Here is a 26,903-nt window from a genome sequence, read left to right as displayed (position 1 = left end):
TACCCAAGTTATTATACTATTTTCAGGTGCTTCATATCCAATGTATGTTATAACAAGTGTTTTTTAATTGTGCACTGTTTTTATTTTTATTTTCCAAGTATTTTCATACAGCCGATTATACACATTTTTTGCACATTTTTTCTTCCGTCAGCCATACCTACGTCTATCCGTCTTATGGTTACCACCCAGCGCCGGTCTCCTAGGCGACCGTGCAAGCTCCGGGTTTCCAGGAACTGACGGACTGCGACGTGCGGGCGTGCTGACGTCACTGCACCCGGAAGTGCACAGAACGGATTCCGTTCTCACCCTCCTTCCGTTGGCGTGTGTCCCGTTCGCGGGTCTTCCTTGCATATTTAAAGGTTTGTTGTTGTTATGTACACTTGTATCACCTTGACAAAGGGGCGTTAGCGCCCCGAAACGTTGGTCACCTTATTTTGTTTTGTTCCTGCTTTTCATGGATTAAAAATCTACTTTTGCACTTTACTTACTGGGATCAGTCTCTGAGTGCCGCTGCATGTTTCCATTTTGCCTTGTACTTATCATTCCAGAAGGCACCGGAGCCGTACAGTTGGGGTGAGTGCCAGCTCTTCTGAGACTTATATATATATATATATATATATATATATATATATATATAAGAGAGGTGAAAAAAGCGCTACTACCAATATTATTCAATATGTGATCTGAAAACACCAATAATTCAAAGTGTATACTAAATATATACCAAAAAGGATAACAATAAAATTAAAAGATTCCTTAGAAAGTCTTTCTGTATTATTACACCCCAAATAGAGTGGCAGCAAAAAAGTTTTCAAGTGACTTATATTTCTGTAAGTGCAAAAAAATGAATGTTCATAGATGGTAACACTTTTGCGCCTTCGGTGCTTTTTACAGCTGAATAAATTCTTATATGCGTACCAGATTTCCAAGAAATATTACTTTTAATGAATATGATAGTACTCGGGACTCCCTCTGTGCATAATACTGCATCTGATGAGTACACCTACACTGCTACAAGGTATAGAGGAAGAATCTCCAAGAAAGACCTTACTACAGGCAAATATTTCATGGAAATCTGGTACGCATATAAGAATTTATTCAGCTGTAAAAACCACCGAAGGCGCAAAAGTTTTACCATCTATGAACATTAATTATATTAATATATATATAATGTATGTGGAGAAATAGCAAGATGTATCAAACCTTGTAGAGAGATATAGTGGACAGTAATAAAGTACCAGCCAATCTACTTATAATGGCTGTTTTTGAAGGCTATGGGTCATTAGGTCGACCACTATTGGTCAACATGCAGTAGGTCAACATGGTCAATAGGTCGATGTGTACTAGGTCGCAATTTGTTTTTTTTACTGTTTTTGGTGTTGTTTTCTTTGGAAAGTGACGGGAAACCCCAATTAGTGTACCGTGTCCACTCTCATGACTCGCTTCGCTTGCCATGCTTCGGGCCAGGTGCCTCGCTGTGCTCGGCACAGGTTACCGTTCCCAATTGTAGTCTACGTGGATCATAAAGTATGAAAAAGTTCAATAAATTTAAAATAAATCTGAAAATCTCATGTCGACCTTTTTCCATGTCAACTTAGTACATGTCGGCATATTGACCATGTCAACCTAATGCATGTCGACCAATAGTGGTTGATCTAATGACTGTCGACCTAAGTGTTGTCGACCTAATCACCGTAACCCGTTTTTGAAAACTGACAGGAGCTGATTCGTTGACAATTTATCTCTCTCCAAAGTTTGATCAACCTCCCCCAAGCATGATACATATAGTAAAGGAGCTAGCTCTGATGGGCTATTGGATAAGGATATGCACATGTACAGAGACATGTCTATACTATGAGCAGCACAGTTGCACACTGGTTAACACTGCAGCCTCACAACACTGGAGTCCACCTGTTTGGAGGTTGCATGTTCTCTCCGTGTGGATTTTCGACAACACTACATTAAACATACTGTCAGCTTAATTGGATTCTGACAAAATTAATTCTAGTGTGTGTGGGCTTGTCTATTATGGGGTCATTCCGAGTTGATCGCTCGCTAGCTACTTTTAGCAGCCGTGCAAACGCATAGTCGCCGCCCACGGGGGAGTGTATTTTCACTTTGCAAGTGTGCGAACGCCTGTGCAGCCGAGCGGGACGAAAAAGTTTTTGCAGTTTCCGAGTTGCTCTGGACTTACTCAGCCCTTACGATCACTTCAGTCTTTTTGGTCCCGGAATTGACGTCAGACACCCGCCCTGCAAACGCTTGGACACGCCTGCATTTTTTCCAAACACTCCCTGAAAATGGTCAGTTGCCACCCACAAACACCCGCTTCCTGTCAATCTCCTTGCAATCGGCTGTGTGAATGGATTTTTCATTAAATCCATCGCCCAGCAACGATCCGCTTTGTACCAGTATGACGCGCCTGCGCATTGCGGTGCATACGCATGCACAGTAGTAACCTGTTCGCTGCGCTACGAAAAATGGCAGCAAGCGATCAACTCGGAATGACCCCCTTAGTCTACAAGTGCTAATGGTGCATGGACTGATGTGAATGACAAATGTCCTCTGTACACTGCTGTGTAAAAATGCTGGCGTTATATAAATGCACAATAGTAATTTTGATATGCAAAATATTATAAAGCAGCATAGCTAATCATTTTAATTTTATTTCCTCCAAGGGCCATTTGTCTGTAAGATGGTTCCTTTTATTCAGACAACAGCAGTGGTGGCCAGTACATTAACTATGACATGCATTGCAGTGGAGAGATACCAGGGAATTGTCCACCCACTGAAAATGAAGAGGCAGTACACAAATAGGAGAGCCTACAAGATGCTGGGTAAGGATGTTCCCTGATTGACATATTATAATTGGTTGTTATTGACTAGACAAACCTTTAATGGGCATGCTCTAATATTGATTTAATTACCATAAATGTGCAGCTTTTATCATATCGTCAGTCCTCGCCTTTGAATTTGGAAAGTCAGGGGTCGTCAAAATGTTTGATCAGGGCTTCAGTTTTGACTGTATGATGGTCTCCATTAAGCTCTCTGTATTGTTTGTCATCTAGTTGAATAATGTTATGGGCGGGATGACCCTGTCAAGTGTGTCCCCTGCCTACGGCATTACCCCCTTGCTAGTGGAGCCAGGGTGTTTAAAATACTGGGGGCCCATATCTTAGGACCAGGGCTGACTCTATGGCCCTGTGCTGGTTATGCCAGCACAGGGCCAAAGAGTCTGGAGCTGGGGGACAACCCCACACTATTGTTTTTCTGATTTTTAACTCTTTCTTTGCTTTTAGACACACAGAAGCATTGTACAGATCACACAGTAATCTGTGTACAGTAGGCTTCTGCAAAACACGCTGCTCACAGGCAGGACTTTAGAATTTGGGCACAAACACTATTAAACTTGCACACTATTAAACACGACTAAATGTGATTGCACGGACAACCAGAAAACATGATTCTGTCAAACACGAGTCTTAGTAAATTTGAATGTTTGATCTTGAAAAACTCACACGTGTCCCAGCAATGCCTAGTATGTTTAACCTCAGACCAAACATGATCCTTAGTAAATTTACCCCATAGAGTGATGTGCCACTGTATTCCTGCCCTAACCAACATACATCTTTCTCCATAGCGCTCAGGATTCTACACCTGTCACCTACAGCCTCCCCAACACCCTCTACCTCTCCCCATCACCCACTGTCATGTCCTTTGGGCTGGGTGGAGGAGGGGGGCCCAAAGTTTACTTTTGCATGTGGGCCCACCACTAACAAGTTCCATCGCAGCTTAGACAACTTAGTTACATCTAGTGGGTGGCCAATTTCATAACTTGTCTCCATTTTGTGTCTCATTGCGGTGTCAGGGAGGAGACAATTTTTCCTGACATCAACTATCTGTCTCCTCTTAGATTCAAATGTTGCTTCTTGTTTTGAGTGTCAGTAAATATACTGATGATAGTGATAGTTCATGTCCTTACTTATTATTCCGCTAAAGTCAGGAAAGCAGACTATGCAGTAAATGGCGTCCTCTGTTTTCTTGTGTAGAAGGAATTTGTGTTGTTGACCACTTTTTTCTATCTTGCAGGGTTTGTGTGGACTATTGCTATTGTTGTTGGCTCCCCAATGCTGCATGTGCAGACATTAGAGGTAAGAAACAGGCTACTTTATCCTCAGGACCTCACCAGTATCACCAGTGTATGGTACTATCATCAACCAAGGCCTGTGATCAATTGAAAATACTCCTTATTAGGCCACACATTTCTTTCATCACTTGTATTCATTTTGCTACAGACTTGGTAACACAGAACTTTTTCTTACAGGTGAAATATGACTTGCTCTACAACTTGTACCACGTGTGTTGCCTTGAGTCCTGGAGCGATGCCAGTCTGCGCAGGGCCTATGCCATATTCATTCTTGTGGCCCTGTTCCTAGTACCCCTTGCTGCCATGCTGCTCCTCTACACCCGTATCGGGTATGAGCTGTGGATTAAAAAACGCATTGGGGATTGCTCAGTGTTGAATACTTTGAGTCGTAATGAGATGGCAAAGATCACCAGGTACTGTATAATGGCTCATACATAACCTCATCACTACTATTAGCTAGGGTTCTCTGTCTCACTTGCTTCCATTTCCCGTAGACGCTCAATCTCTAATACATCCATCTCCCTGTTGTCCCTGGCCTTCCACATCTTATTTGTGAATTCCCTCACATTCATTGCCCTTTATATTGTTAAATGTACAGTATGCTTTTTTTCTCAATACTATCATCCTTCTTTTATTTAAATCCATCAATTATTGTCTTCTGCCCGCACACATCTGCAACGGCGATCCCCTGATCTGTCGGCACCACTGATCAGCCGACCGTATGTGCTGATCGGCGTCAAGCAATGGTCGCCATTCCATTAGAGCAGGGGTTCTCAAACTCGGTCCTCAGGACCCCACACGGTGCATGTTTTGCAGGTAACCCAGCAGGTGCATTAATTACTCACAGACACATTTTAAATGGTCCACAGGTGGAGCTAATTATTTAACTTGTGATTCTGTGAGGAGACCTGCAAAACATGCACTGTGTGGGGTCCTGAGGACTGAGTTTGAGAACCTGTGCATTAGAGGATCAGGGAAATTAAGCATGTTGAAAATGCCCAATTCCGAGATCCCTGCTGGGATCGGCAGATCAGGTTTTTTAAAACACGTTTAAAATCCTCGATCCCCTGGTGCGACCATCTAGGTGTCGAGGGATTGCACCAATACATTGCTAGTGTATGGGGGACTTTATATGTTGATTCTCAATATCGTGCACAGTACACGTCTAAATTGGTCTGGTGATTGGCGATCTGGTCTCCTGATCTTTCAGTAGTTTTAAAAATCTTTACCAATGTCCAACCAACTGACAGGTCAATGGTTGGATTGGATAAGAATTGGACAAGTGTGTACCCAGCTTAAAGGTGGGTACACAGTGTATAATTTTTGCTTAAGATGCAAATTTCTCCTATCGAGGAAGACCTCAGATATCTATGTATACTCACTGTACAATTGTTTTTTCCAATTGGATAGAAAGATTATGGCCCTGTAAAATCTGCACAGATCTCTGTCATTTGAGCTTACACAATGAACAATGGGCCTGATTCAGATTTGTCATCAAAGCAAAAAAGCACACAATTGTGCAAAACCATCTTGCACTGCAGGTGGGGCGGATGTAACGAGCAGATAAATTTAGATTTGTGTGGGTTATATTGTGTTTGTGCAAGGTGAACAATGACTGCTTTATATTTACACTACAATTTAGATTTCAGTTTGTACACACCCCACCCAAATCTAACTCTCTCTGCACATGTTACATCTCCCCCCCCCCCCCCCCCCCCCCCCCATTCCCATTGCAGAATGGGTTTGACCATTTGTGTGCTTTTTTGATTTGCTAAAAAACCTGAATCAGGCCCAATGTGTACAATCAGCAGACAGGGGGGGGGGGGGGGGGGGGGGGGTTAGCTTTCCCCCCCATGGTATCCCCCCAGCACACTAGAATTGATTTGTACCCAGATCTGAACCTATCTGGTAATAGAATTTCAGAGAAATTGGTTGCAATGCATTTGCAAAGACATGTCTAGCTGCTGAGCCGCGTCAAGGCTTCTCCGATACCTACCACTACATAATGCAAGTGCCCGCATAGGGCCATGTGATTTGTGTACAGTAAGGCCTCATGATAAAGGCTCATACTAAAATGCATCCAGACAGAGGGCCAGCTTACCTGGGAGTCACCCCCAGGATCTCCCATTAGCACTACAAGGAACAGCATACCTTCAAAATGCTGCTCCCATTCAATGCCTTCTCACGCATGCAGACAAACAGTGGCAGCTGCCCAATCATTCCTGGATATAATTTTATATCAGGTGCTAGAAAGGGGGAAGGGTCACAAACAAACAGCAGACAGAGAGGGGGATGCTTTCCCCATCCCCCTTGTATCACCCCCAGCACACTAAAGCAGCCCCCCTCTCTGTCTGCTGTTTGTTTGTGACCCCTCCCCTTTCTAGCACCTGATATATAATTGACAGTTTTATTATGAGTTATAATGTGGATATGTAACTGCAACTCTTCTGTGCAACTAACCAGAAAACTTTTAATGAGTTTATCTACCGTCATATTATTTTACATTATTTACTTGTATGATTCTTCCTGCAACTTTTACTAAGTATATTGCTTTATATTTCTGATTCCTTTCTAAGCCTGCCCGCAAAATCCTTACATTATCCAGGCTGTTATTCATTTCCATTAGATTGGTCAAAACCATGCTCTGAGAATTAAATTACATCCATTGTAGATATAATTGGATGCAATGCTCGGATCAGCACAGAGCTGTGCTGTGTCATGGAAACGGACATAAACTACACTGCCTAAATGAATAAAACAGCCTAAAGGATCATATTTATAGTAATAGATGTATGTTCTCCCTAGGTGTAACATCTGGCATATGTTTATATTTTTATCATGTGATCTGAAAACATCTGTCCCCCATCAAATTACAGATTACCATTTAGATGTACTGTATACTAGTAGTGGCTCTTTTTTTATTTCCACGGGGACCACAATTCCATGTATAGCTTTATTTCAATCTCTTTTGAAATGATTACTGAGCATTCTATTAGAACTTTGTCGTAAACATGACTTTCAAGATGCTACACTTGATGATATCTTCCAGACATGATTGCACATAAGTATGATTGTTCCATGTATTAGGTGAGTCTTGTTTCTGTGAAAGTCTTGAGACAAGTATATGATTTATGAAACATTGATGAAATCTCTGAGCTTTATATAACCATATTGCTTTACTACAGCTTATTGACAACACCTATAGGATTAATAGACTTCAAATTCAAACTCAAAAACAAAAGAGACTCAGTGATCATTGTAGAATTGGTCGAAGGGGTAGAGAAAGCTGTGCAGGGTACAGGATTCACAGTGAGTCCTATGATTACACCATTATCACAGGGCTCACTATGGTACTTTTTTACCATTTTTTATAGTAAATTCTGCCATATCGCATTTCTCATTATATGTAAGGGAAATGTGATCTGGTTACAAGAAAAAAATTAGAATTAAAGGGTATGGAGTAGTTTTTCACAAAAACTTCTCCAAAGGCCCTTTAATACATTCAAGTGATACTAATGTGAAAAGGTTGTAAAAACACCCTGTGTCACATTATTTTAGTAAAAAATATTGTTAATAAATATGGCAGTTAATCCATCTTCAACCCTTTTGACATCGATCGAGAGTAAAGTATTAAGCAAGGGTTGTCATACATGAGTTCCTTTGTAAGACTGATACATTTAAGCTGCAATGAACACTTAAACTTAAATAACATTTTGGAAAAAGCCACACCCCACGGCACAGACCACACCCCCACTATGCTGGTCTCACTCCCTGCAGCGGCGCACAGTAGGCCCTTTATAAATTTCAGCTCCAGGCCCATCAGAACCTTAATCTTAACTAGTTTAACTAGTGATCCTACTGTCTCCTATAAGAAGGAATTAGATACTTTAGTGCATCAAGCTGAGTGCTAGTATAATTGGGGATGAGATATGTAGAAACTTGGTGAGTGATTTTCCAATAGTGATGTTGTTCTACACCATTCCCCAGAACCACAAGGACACGCAGAGACCTCCTGGCAGACCTATTATTTCTGCCAGGGGGTCTCTGTGTGAGCATACTGCTATTTTTCTAGCCGCTTATCTATGGGATGAAGGCCCTAATTCAGACCTGATCGTAGCAGCAAATTTGTTAGCAGATGGGCAAAACCATGTGCACTGCAGGGGGGGCAGATATAACATGTGCAGAGAGAGTTAGATTTGGGTGGGGTGTGATCAAACTGAAATCTAAATTGCAGTGTAAAAATAAATCAGCCAGTATTTACCCTGCACAGAAACAATATAATCCACCCAAATCTAACTCTCTTTGCACATGTTATATCCCCCCCCCCCCCGCAGTGCACATGGTTTGCCCATCTGCTAACAAATTTGCTGCCACAATCAAAACTAAATTGCCCCCGAAGTTAAAATGCCGGCTGTCGGGGTCCTGGCATAAAGGATACCAACGCCGAAATCCTGACAGCCGACAATACCAACAGCCGGAACCCGGGCGCACCAGGGATAATCCCACTTGTGGGTGTCCACGACACTCATAGAGTGGGAAGAGATCCTGTGGCAAGCGCAGTGAGCCACCGAGCCCACAGCATGGCGAGCACAGTGAGCCCGCAAGGGGACTGTTAGCGCTCACCCCACTGCCAGCATTCTGGCGAATGGAATGCCGCTGTCGGGATATTGATGGGCAGCATCCTGTCCACTGGTAAATCATATGTATTTTGCATGTACAACCATGCATATAGAATACATTTACACATCTCAGAGATTATGTTATTGAAATATTGGATATTGAAACTATATTGGACAACACTGTACTTACTACAGGTGGCGTGACTAGTTCATACACATGTATACCACATCAATCAGAGCTTCGAGTGGTTAAGAATTTGATTGTAAATAACCCCTACTATAATGGTACATTCTTCTAACCCTGCTAGAATTTACTTTGAGCCATAATTATTTTCTTTTGAGAGAAAGTTTTTTCGGGAAATGATGGGCTGTGTGATGTGTGCTCATCTGTATCGCAGTCATTTGCGTATAGTTTTATGTGGGATGAGGAATGCAGGTGTCTGATAACATCAAGCTGGATTTTTGCTAAATTGATGATTTAATCATTTTTTGGTCAGGAAATATGATTGCATGGGAGAAGGTGATTGATAAACATAATGCTTCCAACACTCCTATGTGGATTCAGTATGATATTCTTATGGACGGGATGCTGGCAGTCAGAATACCGACAGCGGCATCCCGACCATCAGAATCCCGACAGCCCCCCCAGTAAGTACCCTAACCCTCCCCCGTTCCCTAACCTAACCCTCCCGGGTGGGTGCTAAGCCTAACCCTCCCCCGTTCCCTAACCTAACCCTCCCGGGTGGGTGCTAAATCTAACCCTCCCTGGTGGTGCCTAACACTAATCCTCCATTTACTGCTGCCTAACCCTAACCTCCCTTTCTAAGTGCCTATCCCTAACCTTCCCTCCCTGCTGCCTAAACATACCCTTCCTGTACCTGTTCCCTAACCCTAACCTCCCTTCCAGTGCCTAAACCTAACCCCTCCACCCCCTGCGGCAGAATGCTGCAAGAACGATCATAATTTTGTCTGTCTGTATTTTGACGCCAGCATCCGGGGTCCGTCAGGATTTAGACGCCGGGTTTATGGCATCCTTTGAGATTCCGGCGTTGCTATTTCAAGCGCCGAGATCCCGTCCATCGGAATATTAACTGCATCCCTCCTATATAATTGACAATGGGTTCTATTTACTAAACCTTGGATGGAGATAACGTGTACAGAGAGTAAAGGTGGGTACACACTATTAGATATATCTGCAGATCAATTGATCTGCAGATATATCTATGTACGGATCGGGCAGTGTGCTGTGCATACACACAGCCCGATCCGTCGGGAGACTGACGTCATGAACTGGGCGGGCGGGCGCTCGCGCCCGCCCAGTTCACCTGTCAATCACCGCCGGCCGCCGCAGCATGTGTACAAGCGGTCGGACGACCGCCCCGTACACACACAGCGACGGGCCAATATATCGTTAGATATATTGGCTGTCGGCTGTGCTGCACGGCCGACGCGATACGTCTGTGAACGACGGAGTTCACAGACGTATCGCCCGTACACACTGGCCGACGGTCCCGCGATGTATCGGCCGTTCAAGAGAACGGCCTATACATCGACCAGTGTGTACGGGCCTTAAGTGCCAACCATCCAGCTCAACTGTCATTTTTCAAACACAGCCTGTGACATGGCAGGTAGCTGCTGATTGGCTGGGACTTTTCCTCCATCCACTTTATCTCCATTCAAGGCTGAGTAAATAGACCCCAAAGTCTTCTAGTTATACTGATATTCACTTCTTGGATATACACCAAGCCCACAGATCGCAATACTATTCTCAGACATGATAGCTTGCATCCTCTACCCACAGTCAAGAGCTTACCATATTCCCGGTTCCTGAGAGTGTGCAGCGAGGGTCAAACTGGCCCACAAGGGTACAAGGGAAACCCCCAGTAGGCCTCACTGCCTAAGGGCCCACACCTTCCTCTTGGGATCAGGTTCCAGACTGTGCACTTGTATTATATGCGTAAGTGCACAGTCTGGAACCTGATCATAGTGCACAGTCTGGAACCATAGAGCTGTGGCTGTTGCATCATTCACATTGTGCTGGGAGAGGCTGCAAGGAGTCCCATGTTCAGATATTCACATTTTGGGAGATATGGTTAAATACATGGCATCTACTGTAGCTTCCCCATGCCTTGCATGGAGAAGCCATCTCAGGACAGCATCATTGATGGCTACCACTGGTAATACCCACTGTTCCTACCAGATTTAGGGCTCTCCTATTCACACAGTACATGCACTACTGGTGTGGAGGCATTTTGGAGATGCTGGCAGAAACACTACAAAGACAAATACAAATTGTGATTTATGCTTCTCTGCCTGCCAGAAATAATACCTAGGCAGCAGTAAGGTGAGGGGTGAACTATTATTAGAATCTCATCTTTTGTCTTCTAAGTGGCAAAAAAATATATAATCTAAATTAAATACATCAATGAAACAGCATAAAATAAAATTGGGTATTATTCCAACTAAAAACAACATTATACAAATTGGTTTACATTTGAGTCTTTTTTTCATATATGACGGCTACAGATGTATACTTATACATATGGCCGCAATACGCCATGCAGCGGGAGATGCCTGGTGTGAGTGAGTTGACCGGTCCCATGCAACTCCATTAGCATTGTGCATCTTTTTTGTAGAAAATGTGTCCGCACAAGCAGACTCTACTAATTAGAATGATATGCGGCATGCCTATATTCTGTGTGCGACTGCGGCTGTATCTGCATATGAAATGTGTTTTCTATGAAAATACTGTGCAGTAGTGTAAAATTATTTATGCAGATACAGCCGCAGTCATACACAGAATACAGGCATGGCGCATATTATTTTAATCAGCAACGTGCGTCATATTCACGTTAGTTTGCGAACAAGATGCATTTTAATGGAAAAAATTGCATAAAAAAAGATGCGTGACGCTACCAAGTGACGCGGGCTGTGTAACATGCAGGGAAGCTAGATGTAAGTGGACACACCTGTGCACAAGTTGGTAATAAATTGTGGCTTTTTTTAAATGACAGTATTGCACAACAATGGTTATTTCATTACAAGCATACAAGATACAGTTGCTGCCATTTTGTACAGTATATATAAATGGAATATAATGATGAAAGATAATCCACTTCACTAGCTCTTGCCTTTTAACTTGCTTAACCTTGGGATACCAATAAGAGGAGTGAAGTGTAATACTGGAACACACATTCATCATTACAGCTTGTTGCTTATTTACATCACTTAATGCTGATGAAAAGATTCCGTTTCAGAGGCCAGTTTAATTAATAACTAGAGTAGAAATGTATTTCATGCAAGAGAAAACTATTTATAAATAATAAATACTGTATTACTGCCAATTGTATCATTTACAGTCAGGAGAAATGTGCGGCATCATAAAAATAAAGCTGACGGTTGTTTTTATTTTTGCTAAGGAAATAAGGGGTTTATTCCACCCTTGCCCAGAATGTACAGGAGACTCACGTGTTCCATGAATATTTCCCAGGCTCCTAAGATAGTAGTCCAGCCTTCTGGAGGCGCTTGCATCCTCAGTGGGGTGGGCAGGGGTTGATCTGGGAAGGGGGATCAGTGTTTGATGTGCAGCTGTGGCTATGCTGCAAGTGAGGAGTCATACATGGGGATTGCGCTGATGCCCCACCCCTGGATCCGCCACACTGTAAGTGGTCAGTTTGGGGGTACATGATGAAATTTCAGGTGAATGGTTGCATTGTGTCCCTGATGCCATGAATCGCACCAAACCCCCTGTGCATCCCACCTGAACCTACAAGGCATTTTTCAAAACGCAAGTTACGCAACCATCCTGATTTTGGTTGGACATTCACGTTTTTGGGCACTGTCCCGCCATCCCACGGTGGGGGGAGGTTGGGCGGTACTCTCTTACCTACTGATTTGTGGTTAATAGATGCCTTGCGCATGCACACAGTCTCTATACACGGGAAAGAGGTACTGGGGGCGTGTTCAGCAGCTGAGCTCCTAGAGTGCTGGGTATGTCCACAACTTGATGAAAACAGGATTGTGGCTTGGAGGCATCTTATTTCCCACAAGGCCTCACCCCATGTGAGGACAGAACCCCTAATTTTGTGCCTGGTGTGTATCATTATACATTGTATTACCACTTCTAATTATCATGCAGAGTCTGCTCCAAATTGCGCCCTAATATACAGAGAGTACACAGAAATCTGTCGTAAAAGTCTGATCCCCTGTATGAGAGATGGGGCAGGTGCAAATGCTGATACTAGCTAAAATGGATTCATTCACAAGTGGAGGGCTGGGTGCTGTGCAGTGACTTAGATGCGTCCGATCATTGGACCCCCAATTGCAGGAATTGTGACCATTTATGTATGACTCAGAATCATTCCCTTCAGCCTTTAGAGAAGACAAATGGAAGCTGCACATCCTCCACAGTGTGTAGATGACTGATCCCCTTTACAGAAAAATAAACAATCTTTAAATTGCATACAAAGATAATAGATTATAGCAGTGTTCGGCTCCTCAGTATTAAATGTTGATGGCCTTTTGGTCCTTTAAAATAGTTGAACATTAATAATATATAGGCTTGTAAACAGGGTTGCCACAAGAAATTGTGGGGCCCGGGACTGACAAAATAAGCCAGGGCCCCCCCACCAAAAAAAAGTTCTGCCACACTGCTCCACCTCTATGTGATGTTACAGCCCGTTGTTGTTGCGCTGCCTGTGCAGCTCTCCAGGTATTGGCAGTAGGAGCCAGGAGTGGGCCCTCATCTCTATAAGGGCCCGGGACACCAGTCCCCACAGTCCCCCCCTGATGACTGCCCTGTTTGTTAATGCTCTTCGGCATCTTTTACTGAAGACCTGGGCATGTCCCAGTGTGGGCTGTAGTGCACAGAACCTGGCATGCTTGCAGTGTCCGCTGCAGCCATGCAGTAAGCAGGAAGTTCAGGAGCAGAGGATTCATGAACCACGGGCCTGAGTCACACATAATGTGACTGTAACTCCAGATGCCTGCTGAGAGTATACAGTACGTCATAATTATCATTGGCACTTACACCTCCAACATGCAGCTAGGTGTGTCTGACTTTGGCATCCACAATGCACACCCAGAGATGCACATTTAGTGGCCTCATAGAAACAGCTGAGATGGGTACAACTCTGAATCAAAATTTGCACGCATGTTCACTAAGATGTGTATGCACTCAGCCCTAATGGGAAAAATCACTGGATGTGACCGCATTTGGACCTGCGGGTGACTCAGGCCCCAGATCCTCAGTCATAGGCGTGCGCAGCACATTTTATTAGGGGGTGCACCGTTGGAGGGGTGTGTCTAGTACCATCTATTGACGGTCAACGCAATATAAAATATCCACCCTTGTACCAATCCTAATAAAGCAGATACATTGTCAGATGTTGTGGTGTGCACCAAACAATCAGCCCTGATGGCACTCACTGACTGCAATTACACTGCTCCTCCTCAGCCTGGTCTGGCTCCCCCTCTCTTTCCGCGGCAAGCTCCAGCAGCTTACTTACAAGTCAAAAACTCACTGACACTGACAGTCGCAGACTAGTACTGCTGCTGCTGGAAAAACGAGTAACGTGTCAAAGCTGCTGCCGATCGCCTGCCAGTATTAAATTTGTCTTCCTAAGAGGAATGCTGGCTGCATGCTGATCCTCATCAGTGGCTGGCGTTGGTATAGCATAGAAGGAGAGGTGGGCATGTGGCGGGTGTGACGGGTGGGCGTTCGAGAAGCATGACGTACTCACGTCACATCACGCTGTTTTTGTACATGGAGGTGGAGCCGGGAGTTTGAAAGCCAGTGGCAGTGGCACCCTTGATTAACCCAGACATCCCGTCAGTAATGCAGTCCTGACAGGGTGTAGCGCAGAGGGGACAGTAATCAGCCTGCTTGGCGATCGCTGCATCAGGCATGTGAGATCGGGGTGCCAGACATTAGGGGGTGCCTGTGCGCACCAGGAACCCCCCCTGCGCACACCTATGTCCTCAGTTAGAGAATAATAGACATTGAAGTCCGCAAGTACTGCAAATGCTTTACATCTTAATAAATACGTAGGTGACAAGCATGACAAGATGCCTCCTACATGGAGTTTAGTAATAAGTATTTTTTTAGCTTTGTTACTCTTTAACACTAATCTACAACAACAAAACAAGCATTGTATGTTGTTTGAGCTAGCACGAGGATCCTCTCATGTTGTCATAGCATGTGCTGCCTCTATGATTGTATAGAACAGATGCTCAACGTGTAAAATCCAGTAAGTGTCATAGGAGAGGTGCTTGTGTTATTGTGGTGAGTGCTCATTTCATCCGCGTTTGTCTCTTGTTTTTCTACCCAGGAAAAAAAAGCGAGCTGTAATGATGATGGTCATTGTCGTTCTGTTCTTCACGGCCTGCTGGGCCCCGTTCCATGTGGTCCACATCCTGTTTGAATACAGTAAGTTGTGTCCATGCAATGCTTATATGTGGGAGAAAGGCTACAGACGCATGCAAGGGAATCTACAGTAATTAGGCATTACCAATGCTGGATGATACAGCTCATTTGCTTAACAATTTACAAGCATCAGAGAGCTCATTATTTTGATCAGAGATTATTAGTATTGATCTGCTGGTATAAAAAGGAATTGAACTTCCCCTTAATGCTGCTTAGCATGAGTATAATCTATATTTGGCACAAGGATTTGTTCTCCATCTATGTATGTACAGGTGCACTTTAACACCTCTCAATTAAATTAAACCACATGTATGTAAATATTTAGAATCAGAACAATTCCTCAGACCTTGCCACAAAGGATTTTACAGCCCACATCCCCACTGTAAAAACACTCAGATTTGGATTGTTTTGTTAAGAAACCAAACTGGCGGACCTGTAGGAAACTCCCTGAAATTCAGGAATTGTATCTGCCATCAGCTGCGAGCTCGTACATGCAAAAACATGGTACTTGCTTCGCTACTGCCGTGTCTGCGCAGCCATAGACCAACCCATAGCCTCAATGTACCTCATTTTTGCGTATAGGCTGCGAATGTGTATGCAATTACAAATGAGTTTGCAATGGCTCCAGGTGGGCATCTCTTTTCATTTCAGCTTCACTTGCTAACATTAGCAGCTCCATAGCCTAGCCCTAGATAATCACAATTGCAACTGCGTACAAACATGAATTGGGTCCTATGTTCATTCAGTATCGCACAGTGACAAAAGACAACCAATCATCACTAATAACGCAGTATAAAATACAGTACTTACAACTAAAGTGATGGTTTCTATTAAACAGATAATGGGCCTAATTCTGAGTTGATCGCAGCAGCAAATTTATTAGCAGTTGAGCAAAACCATGTGCACTGCAGGGGGGACAGATATAACATGTGCAGAGAGAGTTAGATTTGGGTGGGGTGTTTTCAAACTGAAATCTAAATTGCAGTGTAAAAATAAAGCAGCCAGTATTTACCCTGCACAGAAACAAAATAACCCACCCAAATCTAACTCACTCTGCACATGTTACATCTGCCCCCCCTGCAGTGCACATGGGCCCTCATTCCGAGTTGTTCGCTCGTTGCCGAGTTTCGCTATATTGCGATTAGTCGCTTACTGCGCATGCTCAAGGTTCGCAGAGCGCATGCGCTTCGTTATTTTACACAAAAGTTAGGTATTTTACTCATGGCATAACGAGGATTTTTCATCGTTCTGGTGATCGGAGTGTGATTGACAGGAAGTGGGTGTTTCTGGGCGGAAACTGGCCGTTTTATGGGTGTGTGCGGAAAAACGCTGCCGTTTCTGGGAAAAACGCGGGAGTGGCTGGAGAAACGGGGGAGTGTCTGGGCGAACGCTGGGTGTGTTTGTGACGTCAAACTAGGAACGAAACTGACTGAACTGATCGCAGTGGCAGAGTAAGTCCCGAGCTACTCAGAAACTGCAAATAAATTTCTATTCGCAATTATGCGAATCTTTCGTTCGCAATTCTGCAAAGCTAAGATTCACTCCCAGTAGGCGGCGGCTTAGCGTGAGCAATGCTGCTAAAAGCAGCTAGCGAGCGAACAACTCGGAATGAGGGCCATGGTTTTGCCCAATTGCTAACAAGCTTGCTGCTGCGATCAACTCAGAATTACCCCCAATATTCATGTGTTCTCACTAAGGTCTCTCCTGTGACTCCCTCATCCACAACAACCCGCAACTGAAATATCCCTCCCAGTAATAACCCAGTATGGGATAGATCCAAAAATATTTTTGATCTCGCTCTGGATTCATCGACCCCCATCCCCATCTTTGGTTACCCTTCTTTTACTACAGGCCTTGACACTTCAATTTCCGCATCTTGGTGGGTTGGCGGTATCAGGTTTCCAATGACCTTACCCATTGCATACTCTTTTACTCTATCTACACAGATCTTAGAATCTCAGAATCTCTCAGAAATTTTTAGCAATTCTTGTAGAAATTTCTCTTACATCCTAGAGGATGCTGGGGACTCCGTAAGGACCATGGGGTATAGACGGGCTCCGCAGGAGACATGGGCACCTATAAAGAACTTTTAGTATGGGTGTGCACTGGCTCCTCCCTCTATGCCACTCCTCCAGACCTCAGTTAGATCCTGTGCCCAGAGGAGAAGGGTGCACTGCAGAGAGCTCTCCTGAGTTTTCTGTGGAAAAAATAATTTTGTTAGGTTTTTTATTTTCAGGGAGCACTGCTGGCAACAGACTCCCTGCATCGTGGGACTGAGGGGAGAGGAGCAGACCCACTTCTTAAGAATTTAAGGGCTCTGCTTCTTAGGCTACTGGACACCATTAGCTCCAGAGGGAGTCGGAACACAGGTCTCACCCTGGGGTTCGTCCCGGAGCCGCGCCGCCGTCCTCCTCACAGAGCCGGAAGATAGAAGCCGGGTGAGTATGAGAAGCAAGAAGACGTCAAAGGTGGCAGAAGACTTCAGATCTTCATGAGGTAAAGCGCGCAGCGGTAAGCTGCGCGCCATTGCTCCCACACACAGAAAGCACTGATGGGTGCAGGGGGGGCGCCCTGGGCAGCAATAAACCTCGTTTTTGGGCAAAAAAGGTCACATTAGGCTGCGGAGGCAGCAAATAGATGATCCCCCGCCATTTTATTAAAATTGAAGAGGGACCGAAGCCCTTGATCCCTCAGCACTAACCAGCGCCATTTTCTCCACAGAGGCTGCAGAGAACGCTGGCTCCCCGGACTCTCCCCTGCTGAACACTTCAGAGGGCTGAAAAAGAGGAGGGGGGCACATTGGAGCGCAGTGAGTGGGAAGATTGGCATTATATAATAATATAAAAGCGCTGTCTGGATTTTCCAGTTTGGCGCTGGGTGTGTGCTGGCATACTCTCTCTCTGTCTCTCCTAAGGGCCTGGTTGGGGATTTGTCCCCTTATAGGTATATCCCTGTGTGTGTGGGGTGTCGGTACGTGCGTGTCGGCATGTCTGAAGTGGAAGGCTTCTCCAAGGAGGAGGTGGAGCAGATGAGTGGTGTGTCCCCGTCGGTAGTGCCGACTCAGGAATGGATGGACATGTGGCATATGTTGAATGCAAGTGTGGCATCTTTACATAAGAGGCTAGATAAAGTTGAATCCAGGGAGGCATCAGGGTGTCAATCCTCGGATTGGACCGACTCACAGGACCCGTCGGGGTCTCAAAAGCGTCCCTTGTCACTAATTGTGGACACAGATACTGACACGGACTCTGATTCCAGTGTCGACTATGATGAAGCTAGATTGCACCCTAAGGTGACAAAGAGCATTCAGTGTATGATTATAGCAATAAGAGATGTGTTGCATATTGCTGATGAACCCTCTGTTCCAGACACGAGGGTACACATGTTTAAGGGAAAGAAACAGATAATAAACTTTCCCCCATCTCATGAACTTAACGAGTTATTTGAAAAAGCTTGGGAGACTCCAGATAAGAGGCTGCAGATTCCCAAAAGAATTAATATGGCATACCCTTTCCCTACACAGGACAGGGTACGTTGGGAATCCTCTCCCACTGTGGACAAGGCTTTAACACGCCTGTCCAAGAAAGTGGCGCTGCCGTCTCCAGACACAGCGGCCCTCAAGGACCCTGCGGACCGCAGGCAGGAGACTACATTAAAGTCTATTTATTCACATACTGGTGCTTTGCTCAGACCAGCAATTGCGTCGGCATGTGTATGTAGCGCAGTTGCAGGTTGGACAGATACCCTGTCGGCTGACCTTGATACCCTAGATAGGGATGCTATTTTGTTAACTCTAGCCCATATTAAAGACGCAGTCTTGTATATGAGAGACGCTCAAAGGGACATTGGGTTGCTGGGTTCCAGAGCCAATGCCATGGCTATTTCAGCGAGACAATCCTTATGGACCCGCCAATGGACGGGTGATGCGGATTCGAAAAAGCATATGGAGGTTTTACCCTATAAGGGTGACGTGTTGTTTGGGGATGGGCTCGCGGACCTGGTTTCCACAGCTACCGCGTGTAAATCTACCTTTTTACCTTTTATTCACCAACAGCAAAAGAAAACTCCACAATATCACATGCAGTCCTTTCGGTCGCAAAAGTCCAGAAGAGGTGGGATCCTCCTTCCTTGCCAGAGGTAAGGGTAGAGGAAAGAGAACACCTGCTTCGGCTGGTGCCCAGGAACAGAAGTCCTCCCCGGCTTCTACAAAACCCACTGCATGACGCTGGGGCTCCCCTGCGGGAGTCCGCACCAGTGGGGGCATGCCTTCGACTCTTCAGCCAGGTCTGGGTCAGGTCAGACGTGAATCCTTGGGCGTTGGAAATAGTTTTCCAAGGCTACAAACTGGAATTCGAAGAGGTGCCCCCACGCCGATTTTTAAAGTCGGCCTTACCAACTTCTACCCCAGAGCGGGATGTAGTGTTAGCTGCAATTCAAACGCTGTGTCAACAGCAAGTAATTATCAGGGTTCCCCTGAACCAACAGGGAAAAGGGTACTATTTGACCCTCTTTGTGGTCCCGAAGCCGGATGGTTCGGTCAGACCCATTTTAAATCTAAAATCCCTAAACCTGTACTTGAAAAGATACAAATTCAAGATGGAATCGCTCCGAGCGGTAATAGCCAGCGTGGAGGGGGGGGGGGGATTTTATGGTGTCACTGGACATAAAGGATGCTTACCTTCATGTCCCCATATATCCCTCTCATCAGGAGTACCTGAGATTCGCTGTACAGGATTGTCATTACCAGTTTCAGACGTTGCCGTTTGGGCTTTCCACGGCCCCGAGGATTTTCACCAAGATAATGGCGGAAATGATGGTGGTCCTGCGCAAGCAAGGAGTCACAATTATCCCATACTTGGACGATCTCCTGATAAAGGCGAGATCAAAAGAGCAATTGCTGAGAAACGTGTCACTCTCTCTGAGAGTACTCCAGCAACACGGTTGGATTCTCAATCTACCGAAGTCACAGTTGGTTCCAACAACTCGACTAGCGTTCCTAGGTATGATACTGGACACGGAACAAAAGAAGGTTTTTCTCCCATTGGAAAAAGCCCAGGACCTCCAGAACATGGTCAGAGACCTGCTAAAGCCAAAAAGAGTGTCAGTTCATCAATGCACTCGTGTTCTGGGGAAAATGGTGGCAGCCTACAAGGCCATCCCCTTCGTCAGGTTCCATGCGAGGACGTTTCAATGGGACCTTCTGGACAAATGGTCCGGGTCCCATCTACAATTACATCAAAAGATAACACTGTCCCCCAGGGCCAGGGTGTCTCTTCTATGGTGGCTGCAAAGTGCTCATCTCCTAGAGGGTCGCAGATTCGGCATTCAGGACTGGGTTCTGGTAACCACGGATGCGAGCCTCCGAGGATGGGGAGCAGTCATCCAAGGAAGACATTTTCAAGGACTATGGACAAGCCAGGAGTCCTGCCTGCACATCAACGTGTTGGAATTAAGGGCTATATACCACGGCCTTCGACAAGCGGAGAGTCTTCTTCGAAACCTATCGGTGCTGATTCAATCGGACAATGTCACAGCAGTGGCTCATGTGAACCGCCAAAGCGGGACAAATAGCAGAGTCGCGATGGCAGAAGCCACCAGGATTCTTCGCTGGGCGGAAAATCACGTAAGCGCTCTGTCAGCTGTCTTCATTCTGGGTGTGGACAACTGGGAGGCAGACTTCTTCAGCAGACACGATCTCCATCCAGGAGAGTGGGGACTTCATCAAGAAGTCTTTGCAGAGATAACGGGTCTTTGGGGAGTTCCTCAAATAGACATGATGGCGTCACGCCTCAACAAGAAGCTTCGGAGGTATTGTGCCAGGTTCCCGGACCCTCAGGCAATAGCAGTAGACGCTCTGGTAACGCCATGGGTGTTCCAATCGGTCTACGTGTTTCCTCCTCTTCCTCTCATCACAAAGGTGTTGAGGATCATAAGGCGAAAAAGAGTACAGACAATACTCATTGTTCCAGACTGGCCTTGAAGGGCCTGGTACTCAGATCTTCAGGAGATGCTCACAGAAGATCCTTGGCCTCTTTCTCTAAGGGAGGACCTGTTGCAGCAGGGGCCCTGCATGTTCCAAGACTTACCGTGGTTAAGTTTGACGGCATGGCGGTTGAACGCCGGATCCTAGCTGAGAAGGGTATTCCGGAAGAGGTCATACCTACTCTAATAAAGGCTAGAAAGGAGGTGACGGCAAAACATTATCACCGTATCTGGCGGAAATATGTCTCTTGGTGTGAAACCAAGAATGCTACTATGGAAGATTTCCATTTGGGTCGTTTTTTCCACTTCCTACAGACAGGAGTGGATATGGGCCTAAAATTAGGCTCTGTTAAAGGTACAGATTTCGGCTCTGTCGATATTCTTTCAGAAGGAATTGGCTTCTCTTCCAGAAGTCCAGACTTTTGTAAAGGGAGTGCTTCACATCCAGCCTCCTTTTGTGCCCCCGGTGGCACCATGGGACCTGAACGTGGTGTTGCAGTTCCTAAAATCACACTGGTTTGAACCCCTTAGCACGGTTGAGTTGAAATTTCTCACCTGGAAGGTGGTCATGTTATTGGCCTTGGCATCTGCAAGGCAGGTGTCAGAATTAGCGGCCTTGTCTCACAAGAGCCCCTACTTGATTTTTCATGTTGATAGAGCGGAATTGAGGACTCGTCCTCTATTTTTACCTAAGGTGGTTTCTTCATTCCATATAAACCAACCTATTGTGGTGCCTGTGGCTACGAGTGACTTGGAGGATTCCAGGTCCCTGGATGTAGTCAGGGCCTTAAAGATTTATGTAGCCAGGAGCCAGGACGGCTAGAATTAGGAAAACAGAGGCTCTGTTTGTTTTGTATGCAGCCAACAAGATTGGCGGGCCTGCTTCAAAGCAGACTATTGCTCGCTGGATCTGTAACACGATTCAGCAGGCGTATGTTACGGCTGGATTGCCGTTACCACATTCAGTAAAGGCCCAGTCCACTAGGAAGGTGGGCTCTTCTTGGGCGGCTGCCCGAGGCGTCTCGGCATTACAGCTTTGCCGAGCAGCGACTTGGTCGGGGTCAAACACTTTTGCTAAATTCTACAAGTTTGATACCCTGGCTGATAAGGACCTAGCATTTGCTCAGTCAGTGTTGCAGAGTCATCCGCACTCTCCCGCCCGATTGGGAGCTTTGGTATGAACCCAATGGTCCTTACGGAGTCCCCAGCATCCTCTAGGACGTAAGAGAAAATAAGATTTTGAACCTACCGGTAAATCTATTTCTCCTAGTCCGTAGAGGATGCTGGGCACCCGTCCCAGTGCGGAAAATCTGCAAGACTTGTATATGGTTATTGCTTACATAAGGGTTATGTTACAGTTGGAATCGGTCTTGGACCGTTACTGTTGTTTGTTCATACTGTTAACTGGTTATGTGTATTCCAGGTTATATGATATGATTGGTGTGGGCTGGTATGAATCTTGCCCTTAGATTTACAAAATCCTTTCCTCGTATTGTCCATCTCCTCTGGGCACAGTTCTCTAGCTGAGGTCTGGAGGAGGGGCATAGAGGGAGGAGCCAGTGCACACCCATACTAAAAGTTCTTTATAGGTGCCCATGTCTCCTGCGGAGCCCGTCTATACCCCATGGTCCTTACGGAGTCCCCAGCATCATCTACGAACTAGGAGAAATAGAGTTACCGGTAGGTTTAAAATCTTATTTTTACTCTCTGCAAAAACCCTGATTTTTGACCAGACCCCTCACTACTTCCTAATGTGGCCCTGTTTCCCTTTTTATATTCTGAGCTCTCAATCCCAGTGATCAAGGGACAGTAGTGAGTAAACCAGGGATTGAGAGCTCAGTATTCTGGGATTACATACATAATCCCGCCAGGCGGGAGGCCGTCTGTCTACTCACCACAGGTTCTATTCTCACTCTATGGGTGTCGTGGACACCCAGGGGTGGAAATAGCCCCTGTGCGCTGGTATTCCGACTGGTGGAATTGCCTGCGGGTGGGATTCCGGCTTCGGCATCCTGACCGCCGGAATCCCAACAGCCGGCAAATTGAACGGATCCTGTATATAGGATGTGATGCAGATCTTAGTGAGTCAGTTGAAAGATACCGAAGGTCAGAGACTTGGGAGAGCACTGTCTTAAGCTCCACGTGTATTTAAATGAAAGAGAATACTTACAAGCTCCGGTACCACTGTTACTGTGGATCTGATTAAGGGGTGGATGCAATGCCGATGTTTGCACAGCTGAGTGATTTTTAGCAAAAGTTTCAGGGGTTGTCGGAACCAGCGACGGTGTCTTCGTACTCAGTTGTAAAGGCTCCAGTGACTTACTTGCATTAGCATATTTTTGCAGATCCGCTGTGTCCGAATGCAAAGTTGTGAATGCAACTGCTTGCTTCTCTGCATCAGGCCCTACTGTATGCTCCATCTAGACTTAGTAAAATGTTTCTGGATATCACAGACAGAGGTTACAGATGATGTTCGACCTTTGGCACCTTCATATATATCTGCAGGATTTGCCCAAAACTCACTAGCCATTGGTCAACCCAGAGAGAACTGATTTTTTTTCTGTACTCACTTGATTTTCCATTACAGTATGTCCCAAATATTACTTGCTGCCTTCCCCCCACTACAACTAAGGACCAGTCCAAGCTCATGCATCACATTACAGTAGTCAACTAGCACCCGAATGTAAATCTCAAACTCCACCTTCTATTGCAGCTGTAATTAATTGACTATGGTACTCCTACAGCATGGAATACAGGACAGGAATCCTATATAATAATAGGCTAAACACTGCTCCTTACCTCTCTGGGGAAAATGAAAGTGTTTACATGCTGGTGGCCACTAGATGGCCCCCGACAGAGCAATTCAAGTGTTACTGCATTCAATCAAGTACAGATACAGACTCTTACTTGGGGGTCATTCAGACCTGATCGCTCGCTAGGGTTTTTTTGCACTGCTGTGAGCAGATAGTCGCCGCCCATAGGGGAGTGTATTTTCTGTTATGTCCTAGAGGATACTGTGGTTCCATTTAGTACCATGGGGTATAGACGGGTCCTTTGGGAGCCACTGGCACTTTAAGAGTTTAACAGTGTGGGCTGGCTCCTCCCTCTATGCCCCTCCTACCAGACCCAGTTTAGAAAATGTGCCCGGAGGAGCCGGTCACAGCTAGGGGAGCTCCTAGGAGTTTTCTTAGTTTTATTGTTTTCTAGAGTTTGTTATTTTACAGGCAGGCTGCTGGCAACAGCCTCCCTGCTTCGTGGGACTTAGGGGGTGAGTAGTGTCCAACCCAGAGAGGTTAATGGCCACTATATCCGCTGACAGGACACTGAGCTCCTGAGGGTGATGATCGTTAGCCGCCCGAGGCGACCGCTCGCTCCTGCAGCATGCCGCCACCCCCTAACAGAGCCAGAAGAAAGACGAGTGTTAAATCTGACGCCGGAGTCCCGGTAAGTGGGTCCCCGGTGGGAATGGTGGTACAAGGATGGGAGCGCAGCTCTGACAGGCTGCGCTCTGGAAGTCTCAGCAGCACACTGTGTACGGCGCTGTGAGGAGCGTCCTGGGCCAGCGCGATACCCTACACTGGTCAAACATAGCTTTCAAGGTCTAACCCACTGTTTGCTGCAAAAATTACCTTAGGCCAGTATAATCTCTAAGTGCTGGAAGACGTGCCATTACAGGGGGGCGGAGCTTCTCCTCAGCAGATCCAGCACTAACCAGCGCCATTTTCTCCCTGCAGACACATGCTGACAGGGAACTCTGTCCTCCACATAACTACACCGAGGTAAAAGGTGTTATAAACAAGGGGGGAGTGATATTATGTACTAGCTACCCTGTTAAGGTTACGCCATAGTTACCTACCTTCTGGCAGCTCTCTCCGGGAGAGAGCTGCCAGGACGGCTCAGTGGAGGGGCTGGGCAGGGCAATGTCGAGAGGAGGGGGCGGGGAGGAGGCGGAACGGGGCGGGGAGGAGGCGGAACGAGGGCGGGGTTATAGCGGACCCCATTTAAACCACGCCCCCCACTCTGTAATGCCGCGATAACCGGCATTTTACAGCAGGGGGCGTGACTATGATGACGCGATTCAACAAGAATCGCGTCATCTACTGTCCGGACCGCCCACTTTACTCTCAAAGTGGGCGGCCGGGCAGGGGGGGACTTAAAAAAACGGGAGACTTGTCTGCTCTTCCGTGGGGCCGGGAGGGTCACCCGATTTTCGGGAGCCTCCCGGCCATTCCGGGAGAGTAGGCAAGTATGGGTTACGCTAGTCAGCGGGGTTTTTATCTTTATAAAAGCCTATAAGGGCGCATTGTGGCTGGCTTCTTGTGCTCTGTGACTCTCTTAAGATATTCTGTAGGGGGAAACTGTGTTGACAATTTCCTGTGCATGTGTAATCCACTTTACCATGTTTAAGGGACTTTGTCCTGTACTGCGGAATGTATATCTTTTCCTGGGGAGTCTATACCATGCTCAAAACTGTACACATCTCAGGCTTCTGTGGAAGTTCCCCCTGGGGTGGCCTCCATAAGGTGTACTTTAAATTATATCGGTTCACATATATCCCATACTGGGTAGAATCCGCAGTTTTGAGAAGTGGGGGGTTTCAAATCCCACTGCTGTGCCTCTCACCCCAACTCCGTACCCTAGAAAGTGTACACTTGTCCATATAATGCATATATATGTTTCTCTATCGTCCTAGTGGATGCTGGGGTTCCTGAAAGGACCATGGGGAATAGCGGCTCCGCAGGAGACAGGGCACAAAAAGTAAAGCTTTCCGATCAGGTGGTGTGCACTGGCTCCTCCCCCTATGACCCTCCTCCAAGCCAGTTAGATTTTTGTGCCCGGCCGAGAAGGGTGCAATTCTAGGTGGCTCTCCTAAAGAGCTGCTTAGAGAAAGTTTAGCTTAGGTTTTTTACTTTACAGTGAGTCCTGCTGGCAACAGGATCACTGCAACGAGGGACAGAGGGGAGAAGAAGTGAACTCACCTGCGTGCAGGATGGATTGGCTTCTTGGCTACTGGACATCAGCTCCAGAGGGACGATCACAGGTACAGCCTGGATGGTCACCGGAGCCTTGCCGCCGGCCCCCTTGCAGATGCTGAAGTAAGAAGAGGTCCAGAATCGGCGGCAGAAGACTCCTCAGTCTTCTAAAGGTAGCGCACAGCACTGCAGCTGTGCGCCATTTTCCTCTCAGCACACTTCACACGGCAGTCACTGAGGGTGCAGGGCGCTGGGAGGGGGGCGCCCTGGGAGGCAAATGAATACCTATTTTGGCTAAAAATACCTCACATATAGCCTCCGGAGGCTATATGGAGATATTTAACCCCTGCCAGAATCCGTTAAGAGCGGGAGACGAGGCCGCCGAAAAAGGGGCGGGGCCTATCTCCTCAGCACACAGCGCCATTTTCCCTCACAGAAAGGCTGGAGGGAAGGCTCCCAGGCTCTCCCCTGCACTGCACTACAGAAACAGGGTTAAAACAGAGAGGGGGGGCACTAATTTGGCGATATGCTTATATATTAAGATGCTATAAGGGAAAACACTTATATAAGGTTGTCCCTATATAATTATAGCGTTTTTGGTGTGTGCTGGCAAACTCTCCCTCTGTCTCTCCAAAGGGCTAGTGGGTCCTGTCCTCTATCAGAGCATTCCCTGTGTGTGTGCTGTGTGTCGGTACGTGTGTGTCGACATGTAGGAGGACGATGTTGGTGAGGAGGCGGAGCAATTGCCTGTAATGGTG

General features: G+C 46.1%; 1 protein-coding gene and 1 long non-coding RNA gene across 2 annotated transcripts in view; one reads left to right on the top strand and one right to left on the bottom strand.

Annotated features, from left to right (window-relative positions):
- LOC134936813 (pyroglutamylated RF-amide peptide receptor-like) overlaps positions 1 to 26,903 on the top strand; it is a 304,639-nt gene that overhangs the window by 251,183 nt on the left and 26,553 nt on the right. Inside the window, exons 2-5 of the mRNA XM_063932082.1 lie at positions 2,679 to 2,837; positions 4,090 to 4,151; positions 4,325 to 4,560; positions 15,096 to 15,193. Coding sequence (XP_063788152.1) covers positions 2,679 to 2,837; positions 4,090 to 4,151; positions 4,325 to 4,560; positions 15,096 to 15,193 — 555 coding nt within the window. The remainder of the gene's footprint in view (positions 1 to 2,678; positions 2,838 to 4,089; positions 4,152 to 4,324; positions 4,561 to 15,095; positions 15,194 to 26,903) is intronic.
- On the bottom strand, positions 4,263 to 10,697 carry LOC134936816 (uncharacterized). The gene is made up of 2 exons (XR_010180555.1): positions 10,580 to 10,697; positions 4,263 to 4,483 (listed from the first exon to the last, which is right to left on the bottom strand). It is a non-coding gene; the product is annotated as an uncharacterized LOC134936816 (long non-coding RNA).

Source organism: Pseudophryne corroboree, chromosome 6 (assembly GCF_028390025.1).
Source record: "Pseudophryne corroboree isolate aPseCor3 chromosome 6, aPseCor3.hap2, whole genome shotgun sequence".
NCBI lineage: Eukaryota > Metazoa > Chordata > Amphibia > Anura > Myobatrachidae > Pseudophryne > Pseudophryne corroboree.
This window is presented reverse-complemented; position numbering and strand designations above follow the sequence as displayed.